Source organism: Equus przewalskii, chromosome 24 (genome assembly GCF_037783145.1).
Source record: "Equus przewalskii isolate Varuska chromosome 24, EquPr2, whole genome shotgun sequence".
NCBI lineage: Eukaryota > Metazoa > Chordata > Mammalia > Perissodactyla > Equidae > Equus > Equus przewalskii.
Genome location: NC_091854.1, coordinates 14,168,617 through 14,187,861, shown reverse-complemented (window position 1 = coordinate 14,187,861; position 19,245 = coordinate 14,168,617). Strand labels below are relative to the sequence as shown.

The 19,245-nt window shown below is 41.2% G+C and overlaps 1 protein-coding gene across 1 annotated transcript in view; it reads right to left on the bottom strand.

The window, feature by feature from the left end:
- Window positions 1-3,923: 3,923 nt before the first annotated feature.
- The window catches only part of LPAR3 (lysophosphatidic acid receptor 3), a 72,680-nt gene continuing 57,358 nt past the window's right edge, over window positions 3,924-19,245 (bottom strand). Inside the window, exon 3 of the mRNA XM_070591814.1 lies at window positions 3,924-5,745. Within this exon, the coding sequence (XP_070447915.1) occupies window positions 5,420-5,745 (326 nt within the window). The 3' untranslated portion in view covers window positions 3,924-5,419. The remainder of the gene's footprint in view (window positions 5,746-19,245) is intronic.

Sequence of the window (19,245 nt, the reverse complement as noted above, 5' to 3'; positions counted from 1 at the left end):
CTTGTGGTTGCCAGACGGGGGGGGGGGATGCGGAGTTGGGTGAAATAGGTGGAGGGGATTAAGAGGTATAAACTTCCAGTCATGAAACAAATAAGCCATGGGGAATATAGAGCATAGAGAATATAGTCAATAATATTGTGACAACTTTATAGTGGGACAGATGGTTAAGTAGACTTATTGTGAGGATCATTTAATAATGTTTATATGATGATCATTTAGTAATGTTTATAAATATCGAATCACTATGCTGTACCCTGAAACCCACATAATGTTGTATGTCAATAATATTTCAATTAAAAAAAAGAACATGCCCCTCCCAAGGACAGCTCAAAGGGCCTTTCCTCCCATACCCTCCACCCCCCAACTCCCTGGGAGGCCACCCAGATGGGACGTGGGATCCAACTCAAGTGATCCGGTCAGTCAGGGTCGCTCCCAATAACGTAACTGAGGAGACTCGCCATCTTGGGCAGTCAGTGAGAAAGCGCTGGACTTTACAGTCTTGAGGAGTCAAGGCCTGAGTCAGCTGATTCCCAGGAAAGCCAGAGTCACCCGGAGCAGAAGTTACGGGGGAGCAGGAACAATGTGCAGATGCTCAGAGAGGACAGAGGGGAGTAGCAGAGAAAAAGATGGGGACAGTTCCCGTGAAATCCAGCTGCACTTCCTGAACTTTGATCCCATCAAATTCCATTAACTCTTTTGATAAAACCCCTTTTCACTTGGGAAAAAACAAAAAAACCCAAAGAATTATACTACAGAGGCCAGATCTAAAAAATACACCACCGCTATCACCAATGTTCAGAGGTGATACTTCGAGGACGGCTGCATCCACACACGTCCATCCTTAGTATTTTCAGCTCCCTTTCACTTTATTTCCTGCGGATTACTTGTATATATGCTTGACTTACAATGTTGTTAATTCTCTTAAGGGCACGGACTAGGAAATGTTCAAACATGTCGGTAAAATGTAGAAATCAATGTGTGGGTTTCTATTTGCCTTGGTGGAGTAAGGAGCAGCTCACACATTTCGAATTGAAGCTCATTTGAGCCTCCATAAGCAGATAATCGTCTCTTAGCTTCTCCATGTTGATTAACAGTTCCATTCTATGCCAGAAATCCTTTCTCCCTATATCGATGATGGATTTACCATTACACGTCACATCTGCCCTAATCTCATAGATTTTAGATGGCTTCCCTGATTCTCACCCACACTTGAGAACCCCTGCAATAAATGAAAACAGAGCTCCTTTTCTTTAAAATCTCCACCCAAGGAGTGAAATCCAAAGAACCCAAAGACTTAGAGCTCCTTCCACAATTCACACCTGGGAGGTGATGTATAGAATCACAGAATCCTGGAGCAGAAAAGGTCCTTAGAGATCATTTAAGCCCCTGATTTAGGAAATCAGCAATTGTATTTAGAGCTGCATAGACACTTTAAGGCACAACAGAAATCAGAACCCAGGTAGTCCGAATTTCCATCTAGTGCTGTCTTTAAGATGGTTGTCATGGACATTTGTGTGAGTGGTGAACTGAGCAACTCTACATGTGCCAGGCATACTGTGAACATGCATATGGATTAGTAGTTTTATGACTGTAAATATTAGTGTATTAGATGATTTTCCAAAAAATGCAAGTAAAGTGCCTTGAGGAGGGGATACCATTTTCTAATACGCACAAAGATGTAACACAGGCTTGTGATAGGCAGCCCCCCCCACCTTTTCTTCAATATAACCTTATGACTAACATAGAATGTGCAGACTCTAATCTCAGTAGCAAATACAATACAGATGCAGTTTACAGAAATTTGAATTACGCAAACTTGAAGTTGCTTGATATACAAAAATTTTATAAAGTTTTGCTGCATCAAATTGCAACTCTCTAAAGAGCTGCAAGAATTCCCAATTCTAAAACTGGCTGACCCAGTGAATTGCAAACTGTGTTTACGGACTGGCGTGCAGAAATGCTGCACTCTACAGTATCATGTGACCCACACTCATGTTGACCAGCACCAGAGCCTCCATATGTAATTCTAGTGAGCATTATGCTATTGTTTGCACTATAAACCTTTAGCTCCGAAGTTACATATGATAAAACACTCTGAACCTCTAACCACTGCCATTAATAGTTTGCCATCTGTTAATTTAGGAGACAGCACACTCTAAAAAGCACTGGAGAGGATGCTGTAAAAATAAAATACAGCATTAGCCCCCACCCCCAAAAAACCCCAACACCACAGCAACAGCATCTCCCATCTTCACAGTATTCCTCTGTGAAAACTAGTCTTAAATTATGAATATTTTAAATTACATGATGTGTTCAGGAGAGCATTCCTCACACAAAATGCAGCTTCCCTTACTTTAAAATATTTTCATGTCTGTAAGTGATTCTAGTGCCTGAAAGACAATGTGGAAAACTGGAAGGGGCCCTAGGGATTTCCAATTTAATATCACATTTAGTGATCCACCAAGGGCATATAATTCTCTTGTAAGCATCCTAGAAGTCAGACCTGTTTTTGCGTGTTTTTAATTCTTTTTGGTACCCAGATGCATCATAGTGTAGAATAACGCTTTGGCTATTTTTACTCCAGTTCCAACATGGCTTGAGTTTGTCACTAAGTCACCTTCATGGGTGTCTTCACAGGGCTTACCTTCATTATGCCTGTTCAATCAATTAAAAAAGAGGGCCAAGCGTCCTTGTTGCTCTCCTTCCCTGAATGATTACAGGATTAATGAGCTTGAAAGCACAAAACACTTTCAACCTCGTGGGGAAATTAGTCTACAAACACAGGCCATGGCACGCCTTGTAGTCTATGAGGAGCCACATCCGCAGATGAGCGGAGCTGAACCCTGAGGTACCCAGCCCCCCACCGCCTGATGCTGCTGCTGCTGACACCATGAGTCCTTGGTCCTGGGCCATCCAACTGCGGGCTACGCACAAGCTCAGGGTGCTGGTGAAGCAGGGGCGTTGAAATTTCTAAATTTTTTAGTATCTATAAAAAGCATCAAAGTGCAGATTATGAGGAAAACAAGAGCTCTGTGGGAGGCTTACATTTACTCTGTTGTTCAGTATTGTTCTTATTTGGAATTACACAAACGGGGGCAGGATGGTGTCATAATCATTCTAGGGCTTAGGGCTTCTATAGGTCACATTATGACCCCAAGTCTACAACCTACTTTATAAAAAAATTTCATCAAGAAATTTCAACAATTTATTTCTAAAAAATTCTTTCTTTCCAAGCAGGTAATTTTCATGGGAGACTAAATTCTCCCAGGAATACAGATTTATCAGATCCCTTTGGAGGGTGCTACAAATCTATGAAAATTAAAACTTACTCGGCTAGGGAGTAGCCCATGCTCTCAGGCAAGGGCTGTTCCGAAAAGGTCCAGTCAAATTTTTAGAACCAGCATCTCAATGACTTGCAGATAAACTTGGGGTCCTAGAATTTGAGGAGAAACATTCTTCCTTCATTTCTTTTCCCAACTAAGATGGGTTTTCCACGTTCTTGGTGAGGCCTGTGACCGCTGGCACTTGTCATTTCCAAAGATACATGACTTCTCTACTCTCGCACCATCGCTGAGATATGTGTGTGCATAAAAACAAAAGCTATATATTTCCACCTCGAGTTTCCACACTTGGATCCCCTTCAGAAACCATTCTGAATATGACACTCTGCTGAAGGGCACTAAAAACGGTGCTTTCCTCAAAATAAAACCTTTAAAGATCCCTTAGTGGCTATTCGGGGACTGGAATTCAATTTCAATTCTCCACCCTTTGGCCAGCTGTAGATTCGAAATGCTTACATAAAATATTGAGAGAATGTACTTCATGGCAAATCTGATTTTTCTTCTGCAACAGAAATGTGTGTTATAGTTACCACAAACTATATTTTTACTTAGACAATACACAAAGAAATAATGCACTTCAACAAGAGAGAACAGATTCTTTTTTTATTTTATTTTATAGGTAGCTTTGATATAAGCTTCAGGTAAACCCATTTACTACACAGAGTTTGTAAATTTACACCTTCAAATCATAATACTCTCTATTTTAGGCTATTACATCTAAAAGCATGACTTCTCAAATCCTTTTATTACAAGTAGTTCTTGCACATAAATGATACACCATAATAGCAAAAAAAATATGTAAACTTCTTTTGCAAACTACATAAATACTATAATACCTGCCTTAAAGTTCTTCTTATTTTAAAATCAGAATATACTCTAAAATGCTTTACACAGAAAACTTTGGTCAGTAGCCTATGTGTATGAAACATATTTTTTTTTTTTTTCTTACTGACTTGCCTTTCATGTTGCCTACTTAGGTCTTGGAAGGAGGAGAATTTAAAATAGAACCCAGATCAAAATTCAGTCCACAAGCCAGACAAGTACCACAGCATGTCGATAACTATGGGCAAAATATGAGACGTAAAAATTATTCCACACACTAACTCTGGCAAGCCACCAGTGATATGGAGGTAACTGAAAATAAGGACTCAAGTCAAGCGCATATTTGATCCTATATGGAAGGAATTCAGCCCACTTGTCAATATACCTTTTACTCTGCTGTACGTCTGTTTTCAAATGCATCACCTCTTTCTCTTTTATTTTGGAGCAAAACAGGTCATTTCTACGCCTATAGTCCTAGCCTCGAAAGTCTCAGTGGCCAGTGAAACTTATTTCACCATCACTGTCCTTGACGTCTTGAAACAGTAATTGAAAATGCATAAATATAAAGGTGCGTATACACATGCGTGCATGCTTGGAGGACCACATCAAGGCCTTCTTTTCCTTTTGGGCTTCAAGAGAAGTTTTTAACCTTTACCTTTTTTTGTTATTACACTTTAAATCTTTTTCCTCAGAATGTTCTTTCAGTTAAAAATCAAATTTTATCTGGAGCCCTTACTGATTTGTTATTCTGAGATTCCTATTGAACACCTAGCTACTCGCCGTGGTTTCTTTGAGGAAAACAGTATTGCTGAAGCATTTTTAAAAATTTTAAATGCACGCAGAAAGAACTACATAGGCTTTCTAAGCAGCTACATAAAATGGCTCAAGTAATAATGTTATTATTTATCTTGGCCTGAGCCCTTTGACAACATCATTTTAAAACACAAGGAGAATGGCTACAAGATGATGCGGAGCCCAGCGGGCCACCTGGCCGGGTGCTCCCAGCAGTACACGGGACATCCACCAGGAACCCACTGTGCTGTCTGCCCTCTTTTCTGTGAATTTTCTCTAAATGCCTTGTATCCTCTCTTTACTGCCCATCCTTTTAAACTATGTAACACAATTTTTTTAAATTGTCCAATGATTCATTCAGACCTCAAATAACACTGTACGTGGGCTTCATTAGAGACAGGTAACCATTCTCAACAGCTCTGCCCCCAGAGGGGCCGGGTGGGCGGCGGGAGGCGGTCCGCATCCTAGGAGCCGCTCTTGCAGACCGTGCCCTGGCTGATACTGTCTTCCATGTACTGGCTGCCCGTGTCGCTCCTGCTGAGCACCGTGGAGGGGATGCAGGAGGGGCGCCTCTCCGGGTTCTTCTCCTGAGAGAAGCAGCAGGTCATCTTCTTCATGGTGCTGTACATGTCCTCATCCTTGTAGGAGTAGATGATGGGGTTCATGACGGAGTTGAGCAGCGCCAGCAGCAGGAACCACTGCTTCACGTGCTGCACGCCGCACTGCCTGCAGTTCAGGCCGTCGAGCAGCAGAACCACCAGGCCCGGCGTCCAGCACACGACAAAGGCCCCTGGAGGGGGAGAGAAGGAAGCAACAGGCGCTCAGACCTCAGGCTGCTTACAGACGTTTCTTCTCGCCCAGCCTTCAGTCAGCGGCATCAAGGGACCTTAAGGATTGGTTTTGACAACTGCAAAGCAAGCTTCCACCCTTCCTCTGAGCATTGGAGACCTGGGCTTGTTAGAGGCAAACAGCTGAGAACCTCCTTGACTAATAGCCACCTTCTTATCTGTTTGCACACGTCTGTAATTAGGGGCTTACATTTACCTCCTGCTTACTAAGCACTACATAGACCTTACCTATGTTAGTTCTCTGATCTACAACAGCAGTTGGCTGTAGTCATTATCCACATTTTGCAGATGAGAAAGCCGAGGCCCGATTGTATATGGGGAGGCCCCACACACTTACCCCTACACTCTGCTGTTCTCTAAATCTGGTTTTCTAAATGCTTTCCTGAAAATAAGACACATTGCATCTATGACATTCTCCTAGTGTTTTAACTAAGACAACTGCTCAAAAATTTTATTCTGTATAAATCCATGTTGATGCTTAATAAGCACGATATTATTTTTGACATATTCATAGGCCATCTGCTTAATAATCTGCTCTAGATCGAACATTTTTTGTCTGAAATAAATCTTTGTCTTTCATAATGAGATAGAGATGTGCTTTTTAGCACATTTATTTAGCACAATTTTAGCACCAATTACACATGAAGGGTAGTCTCTTCTGAGTCTCTAGCCATCTGATCATACTTAGCTTACCTCCAAACTTTCTGACATGTTTTTCCTAAAATATGCAGCATAGCTTCAGTATTCTCCTTAGTCGTCACAACGTCAGATAACTGTGACAGGTAACATTTATATGGTGAGCCAGGTGCTGGTATAAACACTTTCCTTTATTAACTCATAGAACCACACTATGAGGTACACATCATTATCATTCCAGGAAACTGAGGCACAAGAGAAGGAACTTGCTCACAATCAAATAGCTTGTAAGGACATCTCATTTTGAACCTAGGCAGTCCTTCTCCACAGGCTGTGCTCTTGGCCACTATGTGACCTGTCTCCATACTGTGAAGTGGTTTCTTTCTCCACAGTCCTTCTCATTTCTAAATGTCCTTGTGCATCCCTTCAGCAAATATTCATTGCGATCTTACAATGTGCCGGGAGCTGTACTAGACAGTGAATGAGGCAAGGACTGCGCACACCGGGAGCTAAAGTGCTTACAGGGGAGACAGAATAAACAAGCAATCTGTAAACCACATCACCAACTAGTTACTCTTGCTGGTTAGAATTAGTCCTGGACAGTGTTTCCCTTGTTGCTTTATCTTCTTACTGAGAGATATAATAAGCAAGTCAAGAATTATAAAGAGGCAATGTGAGGCCGGGAAATGCCATGAGCTTGGGATCAGACAGGTACGCCCAGCTGCTCACCTTATGAGCTACATGAATGAGGCAAATCACTGCTCTGAGCCTTCACTCCCTCATTTATAAAATAGGGATAATAACCCCAACTGTGCGGGGTCGTCGTGAGGGTCAGAGGTAATGGAAAGTGGTACACAACACTAAGTTGGATTCGCTAAGCAGAGTTTATCATGAGATGCTTTATCAAAGACATCTGCCAAAATTAGATGTCTAGGAGATAACAGGAGGGTTTAATTCCCCATTTCATTATTACAGCTCACCAGTGGCTCCCTTTTTATTTCACCCTGTATTACTTATGGTCTGACTGACGTATAGGAATAAAGAACTGGAATTGGAGATAAGAGATCAGAGATTTGGGTCCTAACTCTTCACTTACTGTACACCTCTGGGTGACCCATGTCATCAGTCAGAGATTTGGCTTCCTAAGTTATAAATCGAGGACTTTAGGCAAGTTCTGAGTTTTTCAAACTGTGGGCCAGGACCCCTTAGTGGGTAAGCGATCAGTTTAATAGGTTTGGACAAGTTTTTGTTTTATTTCGTCTTTAAGGAAAGAATGGAATAGAATAGCTCAGGGGATATTACACGGACTAAGGAAGTATTGTTTCATGAAACTGTTCCAGTTTTACAGACTATATTTATGTATGTATTGGTTATGAAGTAAAATATTATTTCTTACTGTTGGGTTTAGTAAAAAAATTTGGAAAACACTAATGTAGATAATCTTTAAGGCCCCATCCAGCTCCGATGGTCTGTACTTCCCATAGCAGCAACACTTTTGTTCTCTCTGCTATTCCCAAGAGAGGGTTACTCTGTTGTCAAGAGGGAAGAACCAAACAAACCAGACAGCAAAAGCTGTAGCCACCACCTTTGATGTGAGGGGTCCCTTCTTGGGAAACTACATAATTCCAAAGAGATCCCAGTGGAGCCTTCCAAGGTCCTCATGTTAATGGAAGGAGGGAAAAATATTAATTTTATTCTTTGTTAAATACTCATGTCAAAATTTAATAGAGTACATAACTTCCAAACCAATGGAAGGGAAAGAATGGAACTAAAGGGAAGAAAAAAAGCCTTCAAAACAAGAAAGGAGGGGGAAAGTGAAACATAGAAAAGTGGGTAAACAGAACAAAATAAGATCCCGGAAACGAAACCAACCATTCCAATAATCAAACTCAATGGTAATAGTGGTATAGTTTAGAAAAGAACAGGTGAAGCTAAACAATCTGATGTCTAACATTGCATCCACATGTAGTAAAACCATGAGGAAAAGCAAGATGATTAACCTGAAATTTACGACATGGTTATTTCTGCAGGAGAGAGAGGGTCCCGTGGTAGGGCTCACAGGAGGTTCCAGAGATACTGGAAATGTTCTATTAAATTGGGTGGCCAAGTAAACAAGTATTTGAAATTTTTTTTTATTCTTTTAAGTGATATTCTTTAAGTTGTCCATATATCTTACATAGTTTTGTTTGAATGATATATTTCAAATACACACACATACAACAAAAAAAGGATAAAAGTAAACAGTCAGTATGTTTTCCTAAAAGTTGTTTTTAAAATGAGATTGTTTTTTAAATCACGAAAGCTTTTTTCCCCAGCATGAAACTCTGGTTTGGATTAGTCAGGGGACCTAAACACTCTAAATAACTCTCCAATAAATAAATAAGTCCTGTTTCTTATAAGGTGGTAACTCATATACATGTTCCCTTGGTATTGAATTACATAAAATAATTCATTCAACCAACACTTGGCAAACTTTTCATTGAGCCATGATTATATGCCAGGCACTGTTCTAAGCATTTAATGTGAATTAACCATTTAATCTGCATGGCAACCCTTGGAAAATAGGTACTAATACTACCCCAATTTTAAACTGAGGAAACCGAAGCACAGAGAAGTCAGGTAATATGCTCAAAGTCACACAGCTGATAAGTGGAAGAGCCAGGATTTGAATGCAGGCAGCCTGGCGCCAGAGCCTGGGCTCCTGTCCACAAGCTAGGCTGTTCAGCAGTGTGTCACAAAGGATCTTACTACTAAAGTGAGTGATATGGGGGTGTGGGGAGGGTACTTCTGGCCTTTAAAGTTCTGTTCATAGACTGTCATATCTGACTGTGAAGCTGCACATATCACAATCAAGTCATTTTTTGGTTTGCTACTAGAAAGATTTTCTGACCTAGGAAGGAAGGAAGGAAAGAAAGAAGGAAAGGGAAGAGGAGGAAAGAAGGGAGAAAGAATTCCAACAAAAATACAGGCTGGCTGTGGGAGTGAGAAGAGAAACAAAAATCTGCTGACCTTTTCTTTATATCCTTTCCAAGCACAACAAAAGGCAAGTCATCTTTGACAGCACAGCCCAGACAAACCACGCTGCTCAACCAGGGAAGGAGTGTTCAGCGGTGTTGTCTGAGGTGGGGATTACACTCGGGGCAGGAACTCTGGGACACGCTGCTCCACAACTCCTCCACCTGGCTGCCAAGCTCCCCCTCCAACAGACTGCAGAGGAGACGCATGGTTTATCTAACAGGTCATTCTTTGGGGGTTTGTACTGTATGTCAGCAGCTAGAGATAAGGCCCCCAAAAAATGTAAAAGGAGAAGGACATGTCAGGAATGGTTTTTGGCTTGGGAATCTGTAAACTTGGAGAATTCTTGGAGAATGTGGGAGATGTCAGAGACATACATTTGGGGAACTGGCCTATTTCCTAAAAGAGGGGCAGATAATGGATCCTGGGAAATATAGGAAATATATATCAGCCAGTTCCCTATCAATTTCCAATAAATTTTGGAAAAAACTAATACGAATGCTTTTTGGAGTATGTTGACTCAATGCTCAGACCATCACGGCTGGGAACAAGCAGAGTTTTCAAAGAGAGGTCATGCCAAGCCTGAATCGCTTAAAAAAAAAAAGCCAGCATCAACAAATAGGAGTGGATCCAAGGTGTCTATCTGGGAACCAGTGGAAGAAATCAGGTATGTTTCTCTTGGAGAAGAAAAGGCAAAGGAAAGACACAATGTGCTGTTAACTGTCTCCAAAAACCTGAAGGGCCACCACATAGAAAGAAGCAGCACTGGGGCCGGCCAGTGGTGCAACGGTTAAGTGCGCACGTTCCGCTTCGGCAGCCCGGGGTTTGCCGGTTCGGATCCCAGGTGCAGACATGGCACTGCTTGGCACGCCATGCTGTGGTAGGCATCCCACATATAAAGTAGAGGAAGATGGGCATGGATGTTAGCTCAGGGCCAGTCTTCCTCAGCAAAAAGAGGAGGATTGGCAGTAGTTAGCTCAGGGCTAATCTTCCTCAAAAAAAAAAGCAGCACAGACTTATCCTGGGCCATTCCAGAAGGTCACCCTGAAACAAATGGAAAGATCTAAGTGGTAGAATTTGGCTGTAAGAGTTCTTTTTAACTAACTGAAGCTATTTAGAGAGGAATTGGTTGTTCAGCAGGCAGAGAGCCTCCCCTGGCCAGAGTATTTCCTTTGCTTGGATCATCCTGAGATGCACAAAGGAAAGGGATTTTTCCTAAGTGAGAAATAGGGTTAAGTAGAAACTCTTTTCCAAGTAGAAAATTTCTAAATTCGACAAGACTAGGAGTTTCAACTCCCCATAAATTTCAAACAAATTTGACTCGTTTGTTTCCCAGACACGACTATAAGACAGTATGGCTACAACCTGATTAAAACGAATTCTCTGAGCTAGCAGTTCCCAAACTTGGCTGGCCATGCAAATTACCAGGGGAGGTTTTTAATAATGTAGATTCCCTGGTCCCACATCAGACTCAAGAGTCAGAACCTCTGGCGTGGGACTTGGAAATCTGTAGGACTAAAACATTCTCTGGGGGCCAGGCCATGGCCTAGTAGTTAAGTTCAACATGCTCTGGTTCGGCAGCCCCGGTTCAGTTCCCGGGCACAGACCTACACCACTCATTGGTGTCTGCGCCATGGCAGTGACCCACATACAAAATAGAGGAAGACTGGCACATATGTTAGCTCGGGGCTAATCTTCCTCACCAAAAATTAATTAATTAATTGATTAAAGTTCTCTTGGTGATTACGGTGCACAGCCAGTCTTGTAAACCATTTCTCTATATTGACCTGAAATGGTTTAATCAAACTGACCCTGTCAGCAAAACTGTAGACTCTGAATAGATTTATTGAAAAGTCATGGAAAAGAGAGAGAAAGCAGAATTCTTTAAAGTAAGAAAACAAGCATCTCTAGAGATCAATAACTTCAGCTTCCATTTGGAAAAATGTTTGTGCACATTATAAGCATAAATAAATATACAAACACAAGCAGTGAAACTAGTCTACAGGCAAGGCACACACAGCCCTCCTTGGGCCTTTGCTGGCCCTCTGGTTCGCTCTGCCAGGAATGCTTTCCCACCTCCTAATCTAAGGTCTACTTTTCTTTCTAAGCTTAGCTCCTATGCCGCCTCCTCCACTGGACCTCTCCCATCTGTCCAGCCCACAGTGACCATTCCCTCCTTTCACCTCCTATGGCACTTTCCACCTACAACAGCCACGTGGCACTGGGCATATTACCTGCTTGATTCCACTTAACATTTCCCGAGAGCTCTGGGCCAGGCAGTGTGCTCAGGCCTTTACACATACTGTCATTTAAAATTCACATGCCTATGAGGTTGCTACTCTTGTTATTATCCCAGTCTTACATACAGTGAATTTGAAATTTAGAGTGGCTCAAGAATTTGTCCTAGGTCTAGAGGCCAAAAAACGGAAGAGTCATAATTTGAACCCAGGCCTGACTCCCCCATGCAACCTCTTAAGCATTGTGCTATACTAGAGGGAGTGTTCAATACATGCGTCCTGTCTCTTAGGCCTGTTTATAAACTCCCTAAGCATGCAGGCAGTGCCTCATACCTGCCTGTATCCTTACAACTAAGGATAGAACTCCACGCTCAGCAGCAGAGGAGATGAGTCAGCTGTATGTAACTGAAGTTTATTAACAGCCCACATATGGCAAGGTACCGCACGAGCTGTGGCACCTGCTGATGGGAACGTGTACAGTCCTGCCCTTCAGGCTCCGACAGGCAAGGAATCCAGATGTGATGATTCTAACTCCTGTCAAAGAAGGTCTCAGGTGAAATGACACTCAGTCAAGCTCAGTGTTGACAGTCAAGAATGACTATGCAGAGGTGAGGAACAGCACACTGCATTTGGGGAATTTCAAATAGTTCAGGATGGTTTAACCCAGGTAGGGGACTGAGGAAGATGAAATCTGAGAGATGAACATGGGTCAGACCTGGAAGAGTTCTGTGGGCAATACTCAGGAGTTTGGGTTTATTTTGTAGATCAGACCCTGTAAGTCTTTGTCAACCAGAAGTTTATCAGGAGAATTAAGCCAGAATGCCCTCAGGCATCCGTTGTATGTAATGAATTAACCTCTCTCTCAAGCATCTAGGATGGTATGAATCATATACCATCTTTGGGCAGATTAAGAACATACTTCTGTGTTCCATAGTTCATAAAGGAATACCACCGAGAAAGCCTAGATCAGAGATTTTTCAGATTCTGTTGCACCTAATTAGTAGGTTGCAAAATCAGTTTAGCAGTTACAACCAGCAATTTTCTAAAGAATGAAATAGAACAGAACAGAAAACATCAGACAGTATCAAGTATAGTAAGGGTATGTTTCACGAGACTTGTTTCAGTTACACACAAAAATACGTATGTGTACGGGCCGTGATATAGAAGGTACACTATTTCTTACAGTGGGTCTCAATTTAAAAAAAAGTTTAAAATCCACTTCTATAGATCAGTGGTTTTTTAAATCACTTTTTTAAAAAAGTAGAGGAAGCCTTCCCAAAGGAAATCTCTTGTTAAACTTCACAATCAGAGCTGCTCTGACTAAAGAAAGAGATGGAGTGGGGGAGCCCGTTAAAGCAGAATTCACTCTTTTCACTCTTGTCTTCACACTACAACCCCCCCACTCCATACACATACACACACTAAAGAATCCTTGGGAACCCCACTGACCATGCTTTGAAAACTACTGCTACAGAATGGTAGTTCTTTGAAGATTTTTAATCAGGGGCATGGATAAGTCTCATACTTTAGAGCGAAGCTTTGAGTGCTCAGGATGGACAGGAGGTTTGTGAAGCTCAAAGTTGGCTCTCACCTACAGAAGAATCACCTGCACTGCCTACTTAAAATTCAGGTTTCTGGGCCCCACCCAGATCTACCAAATGAGAAACTGACGAAGATATGATCTGGCATCTCCAGGTTTAACCAGCTTCCTGGGGAATGCTTTAGTATAGTGAAGAGTGAGAAGCTCTGGCCTAGGCAGGGAGACTCATCTGAAGTCTGGCTAAAGTTCAAGTGGAAATGATAAGGATTTGGAAAAGCAGTGGTCATGAGATGGAGAGAAATAGATGGTTTAGAGAGGCAGGAAGGAGGAAAAACTGCAAGACTTGATGAAGAATTGGATCTAAGAAGTGAGGGAGAGGGAAGAATCCAGGGTAATGGGTAGCATATGGTTCTGATCACCAAGTGGGGGAGACAGAAGGGGCAGGGTTATGAGGAGGGGACAGTGGTTCCCTTTTAGGTGTCATGTACTTGGAGTATCTGTTGCTCCTCCAGACAGAGATGTGTAGACGGTAGTCAGAAACGGGGGTCGGCACTCTGAGAGCTCCAAACTGATATACTGACTTGGGAGTGACCAGCATTAAGTGAAGCCATATGTCTTTCCATTAATAAATATTTACTAAGCAATCACCCACCATGTGCCAGCTACTGAGAGGGAAGTCTTCATGATGATTGTATTTGGATAACAATTCTAACTTCCTTCGATTACCAAGTGACAGGTCAGTTATATTGGTAAGAAGCAATTATTTTTTATTTTAATGATGTTCTATGTTCTTTCACTACCTGTTTAAAAGACTCACTAATAGTCCAATTAGTCTATAAATGAGCTTTCCTCTAGTGATTAAATAAACTAGCTTCGGCACTATACTCAAAAACCACTATCAGGAGTTCGGTGCTAATTTTTAAAGTATAGTGAATCATAACTAGAATATTCAATTACAGTACTGAAATGATATTTAATGACTGCAATTTAAGGTAATCAGAAACATCAAATTAAGGAATATCTAACACTTTGGAAGACACAATTACAAATGAAAATATTTGTGACAAGTGAAATAAAAGATCTTTTTGAAAGTCCCTAGTTAATAATACGTTTAGATAATTTATAACAGCCTTCCTCCTTTATTTAGAAGTTTTCAAAATATCTCAAACAGTGCTCTGGTTAATACCTCGTCTCCATGTTACAGGAAGTAAGAAAGAAGAACAGCAGGCCATCTGGGAGAAGGGCCCCTCACTGGAATGTATTTAAGATAGCTTAGCATTCTTGGAGTTTGGGTAACAGACAGGATATGTAGAAGATCGAGACTTCATGTTCCATGAAATCTGTTCTTCGGGACTTAAACTTTTCTATTCCATCTAGTTAGACTTGTAGCCATATTTTCATCTGTTTAAAAATTCACACATTTAAAAAAATTCACAATTTAAAAAAAGCTTGACATGCGAGTGGCACGTAAATAAAACATCCCTAACAATAAAAGCAATCCCTCACACAGAATCGTCTTACTTTGGCACATGGACTACTCATTTCATCAAACAGGACGATGTATTTTAAATATGTTCACTCTGTTATTCTTTGTTTTTAGTCCAGGGAGAAGCAGCAGGGTGCAAGCAATAATGCTAACCTAGTAAGCCACAGGGCTGTCTGATTACTAAAATAGAAAATTACAACTCTACATAAAAATCAGGTTGTGAACCTCATCCTGGGGAAGCTCTCTTCTCATTTGAAAAGAAATTTTTAAAAGTAAAATTTTGAAGTAAATAGCTATTGGTTAGAAGCATTATAATGTGTAAGTTACACATTCGTAGACTATTTCAGTGAAAATGCTCTTATGATAAAGAATTTGTTCAATAATTTAAATAGAACGCCTCCAGATGTGGTGTGCATTCAAATTCATACACACTTACCACCAGTGTTTTAGGAGTCCAATAATCCAAAAAACAGACTGTCACATATGTGAAAGGAATGAAAATATATACCTTTAGTAAACCTGATTTATTTTTACTGCAGAAAACAAGAAAACACTAAGACACTTCAAATAGATGATGAGCAGTTAAGCATTCCACAAATGATTCATTTAACACTGCTGTTACTAGTGTTGAATCTTTTGACTCTAACAACTGGTTTTAGATACTTGTTTCATATTTGTGGCCAGCTTTGGAAAATTGAAAATCTTGGTGCCAAGGGGTTATGAGATAAAATTTAAAGCAGTAGACCAGCTAGAACCACAGCCTAGACCTAATTCTAGTGTTTAACTCTGGGCAACAGCTGGAAATCATAAACTGCACCAGCAAGAAAACACCATCTCCACCTCCAGATTCCTCTTTAAGCATTGTACGCATGGACCAACTGTACCTCAGTGCCTCACTAACTATTACATCAAGGGCTTTCCAGCAACTAAGAAAAGGTGCGAGGTCAGCTGCGGGTATTGGCAGAGTAGAAGCTATTTGCCTGGTATAATCTTAAAGACTGACAGATCCAAACTAGCCTGCCCAAGGATCTGAAATTCCTCCTGCCAGAGTTACTCCTTTGAATTAGGAGCGCCTTTGTTTGTACCTTACCTAGAAATGTAAACATATGAAGCTGTAGGCATGTAATATTTTATCACATAAACAGCCATTAGGACAGAGCAGGCTCCTGGGGCAATGTAAAAGATATCTTTGATAGGGTTGAAAAATTTGAAAAGGGTTGCAGCATGAGACACGGCACAGGGAAGTTGATCTGAATAGGAGACAAGATTCTGGATGCCTAGAGGCACAAAACACCATTCTGAGCTCAGAAGAAGGGAACAGGAAGTAGTAGGAGCTGGGGGACTTGACTTAGAGAGAGTTGGGCCTGGAAGAGTGACAGCATGGTGTAGCTCAGAAACTACAAAGTCCTCATATGAGGGATACCACTTTCCATCCTACGCCCAGGCCACCATCATCAATCCACCACATTACGTACTTCTGAGCCTAGATATGGCCTAGAATCCTTCACAGCACAGTGGCCCAAGCAGCCTCTAGAAATCAGTTGGAATTTGCCCTTCAGATGAAACCAGCTTACCATTCCTATTATAGTAAAAAGAGCACACGCTTGAGATCAAGCAGGCCCTGGGTTGAAATCTCGGTGTATGACCATAGGCAAATCAGTTCACCCTCCTGGGCCTTCCTCTATTTTCTCAGCTATGGAATCAGCACAATGATACTGATCTGACAGGGCTTCTGTGAGAATTTAATGAGATAATGTGTGGAGAGTGCCCAACACAGAAAATACTCAGAGAATGTTCCTTCTAACTGCCCAGAAAGTGTTGGTTACTTCCCCTGCTGCGCTTCCTTACGCAATTTATAAACACATCTGGTAGAGTGCTTTGGTTGTTGTCGTGCGCCCACACGAACATGCACTCACACACAGACACAGTTTATTACACTCTGTCCTATTTCTGTATGCATTTGGCTGCCTTGCTAGACTGGCATCCTCAAGGGAGATTCCTTTTTTATCTTATTGAACTTGAATACCCAGTGCTCAGCCAAGCACCATACACACAGTAGGTACTTCATAAAAGTTTGGCGAATGAAGGAGTAAGGGATCTTGATTCAAATCCAGACCCTGGACTAGAGTATGCTTTTTAAAAGGCCATTCTATTTCTCTGTTCCCAGATTCTTCATCGGTATATTAATGGGGTTGGACTGGAATGACCTGTAAGCTTCCTTCTGCTCTCACATTTGATGAGTCTGGGTTTCACTCATAGCTTCCTTCATGGCCAACGTATAGTCCAAATAACTGAAGAGAAAGGCAAAAATGGATGCTCCGGATGGTACCAAGTGTGAGAGAGGATTCTGTGGTAAATTTAAGATGCACATCACATGATTCCAGCAGAAACTGGTGTCTGAATGGGCAACCAGAATGCTCTGATAGTCACTATTTATTCAATAATACACAGTGAGCATCTAAGTGTCAGACATTGTGCTAATCACTGGGAATAGCAAGACCAAGGTGACAAAGGAGGAAATGATCACCATGCAGGGTGTACCCAAGACACTGTAAGAGCACACTGCCTAATGGTCTCCATGAGAGTTGGAATTACTGTCCTCTTCAGGGTCACCCTGGATTGAGTTTTTAAAGGGGTAGACATATTAAGAATACCTAAAGTAGTGTAGCTATTATTACACTCTTTTCAATATAAACAATATTTTTGAAATATTAAAAACAATAACACAAAATAATACTGAAACAATTCTAAGCAATAATATTGATGTAAAATAATAGTATTGAAAACAATAATAATATTGATTATTGTAAAGAATAATATTGATATAGAAGATGTTCATAATACATTGTTGAATTTACAAAAAACAGGTTATAAAACATTATGAATAGTATGATTCCATTCTGATTAAAAGGAATAAATTAAGCATGCATTTGTGTGTGAACATGTGTGCACCTAGAAAAGATCACAAAATATATATCCAAATACCCTAGCAGATAAAATCTCTAGGCAGCATGATCCAAGTAATTTTTACCTTCTTCTTTACCTCTTTCACTGTTGTCTTAATTTTTTGCCATGAGCATGTCTTCTTTGTTTTTGAATAATAAGCTCTCACAAAAGCTATTTCTGTTTCCATTTTGCAAACAAATATATTTGCATGTACTTGATGTTCACTGCAAGAAATGCCATAAGATTGATCCTATGTAGCTGAGAAACGAGAAGGTCAATGCCGCCTCTCCCAACAAATCTCTTAACGAGAGTTTCACTCCATTTCACCGACAGGTAGTTTACTAAATAGGAAAATGCAAAGCAGGAGTATGAGCAAGTCATTAAATGATAAAACCATGCCATAACCCTTGAAGTGGAACCAATAAAAATCAATTGTGTGAAATGTGAGGTTTGTTATTGCAGTATTGATTAAAAAAACATTTTCCATTAGTTTTACATTAGTCACGAAAAGTAAAGAAAGGGAGACATACTGTACCATACACTGAGCCAAAAGGACCCAAATGATCACTTCCCCCTCCCCCCAGGAGCAGAGCTATGGCTGGTCCCCACTTGAAAACAGAGGCTAGGGGAGCTGGAGGCCACCACAGATTACATGTTAGGCGTCGGGGCTTGCTGGCTTCCCTCATTTATCTATTACCGGAGAATGAGGGTCCACATAGTTCATCTTCCAGATAACTGAAGCTTCAAAACCTTTTAAACAGACCTATCCTCCCTTCCTCATGAAGCAGAGCCTTCTGACCACACCTCTGCCTTTTCCTGATAACTGTGTCACCCCCAGAATGGGTGACAGCACTCGACAGCCGCCCTTCCCTTGTCGCCTCATGATGGAGGCCATCAGGTATCTACAGCCAGCAGTCTCTGTGCCTCTGACAAACCTTTCTGCCCTTCACTTCGCTGCTTCTAATGTACTCTGGGCTTGGAAAGCAAATAACCACGCTGCGTAAGAACTTCAGCTGAATAAAGTCAACAGTGCCCTGAAGAATGACATCAGGAAGAAGCGGCATTGAAAAGCTTTGAGACAACTATTCGTGCTCAGAGGACATTTTCTACTATGGGTGTAGGTGTCAGAAGATTGTTTCATACATTAAATAAATTGAAGGACACCAAGAAAACACAATTCTTACCTATATGGGCTAATTTTAAGAATTTACTCTCTCTCCATGAACAGACATTTCTCCAAAGAAGATATACTGATGGCCAATAGGCACATGAAAAGATGCTCATCATCGCTGATCATCAGGGAAATGCAAATCAAAACTACATAAGATATCACCTTACACCCGTTAGAATGACAAAAATATCTAAAACTAATAGCATCAAATGTTGGAGAGGTTGCGGAGAAAAAGGAACCCTCATACACTGCTGGTGGGAATGCAAACTGGTGCAGCCACTATGGAAAACAGTATGGAGATTCCTCAAAAAATTAAAAATAGAACTACCATACGATCCAGCCATCCCACTACTGGGTATTTATCCAAAGAGCTTGAAGTCAGCAATCCCAAAAGTCCTATGCACCCCAATG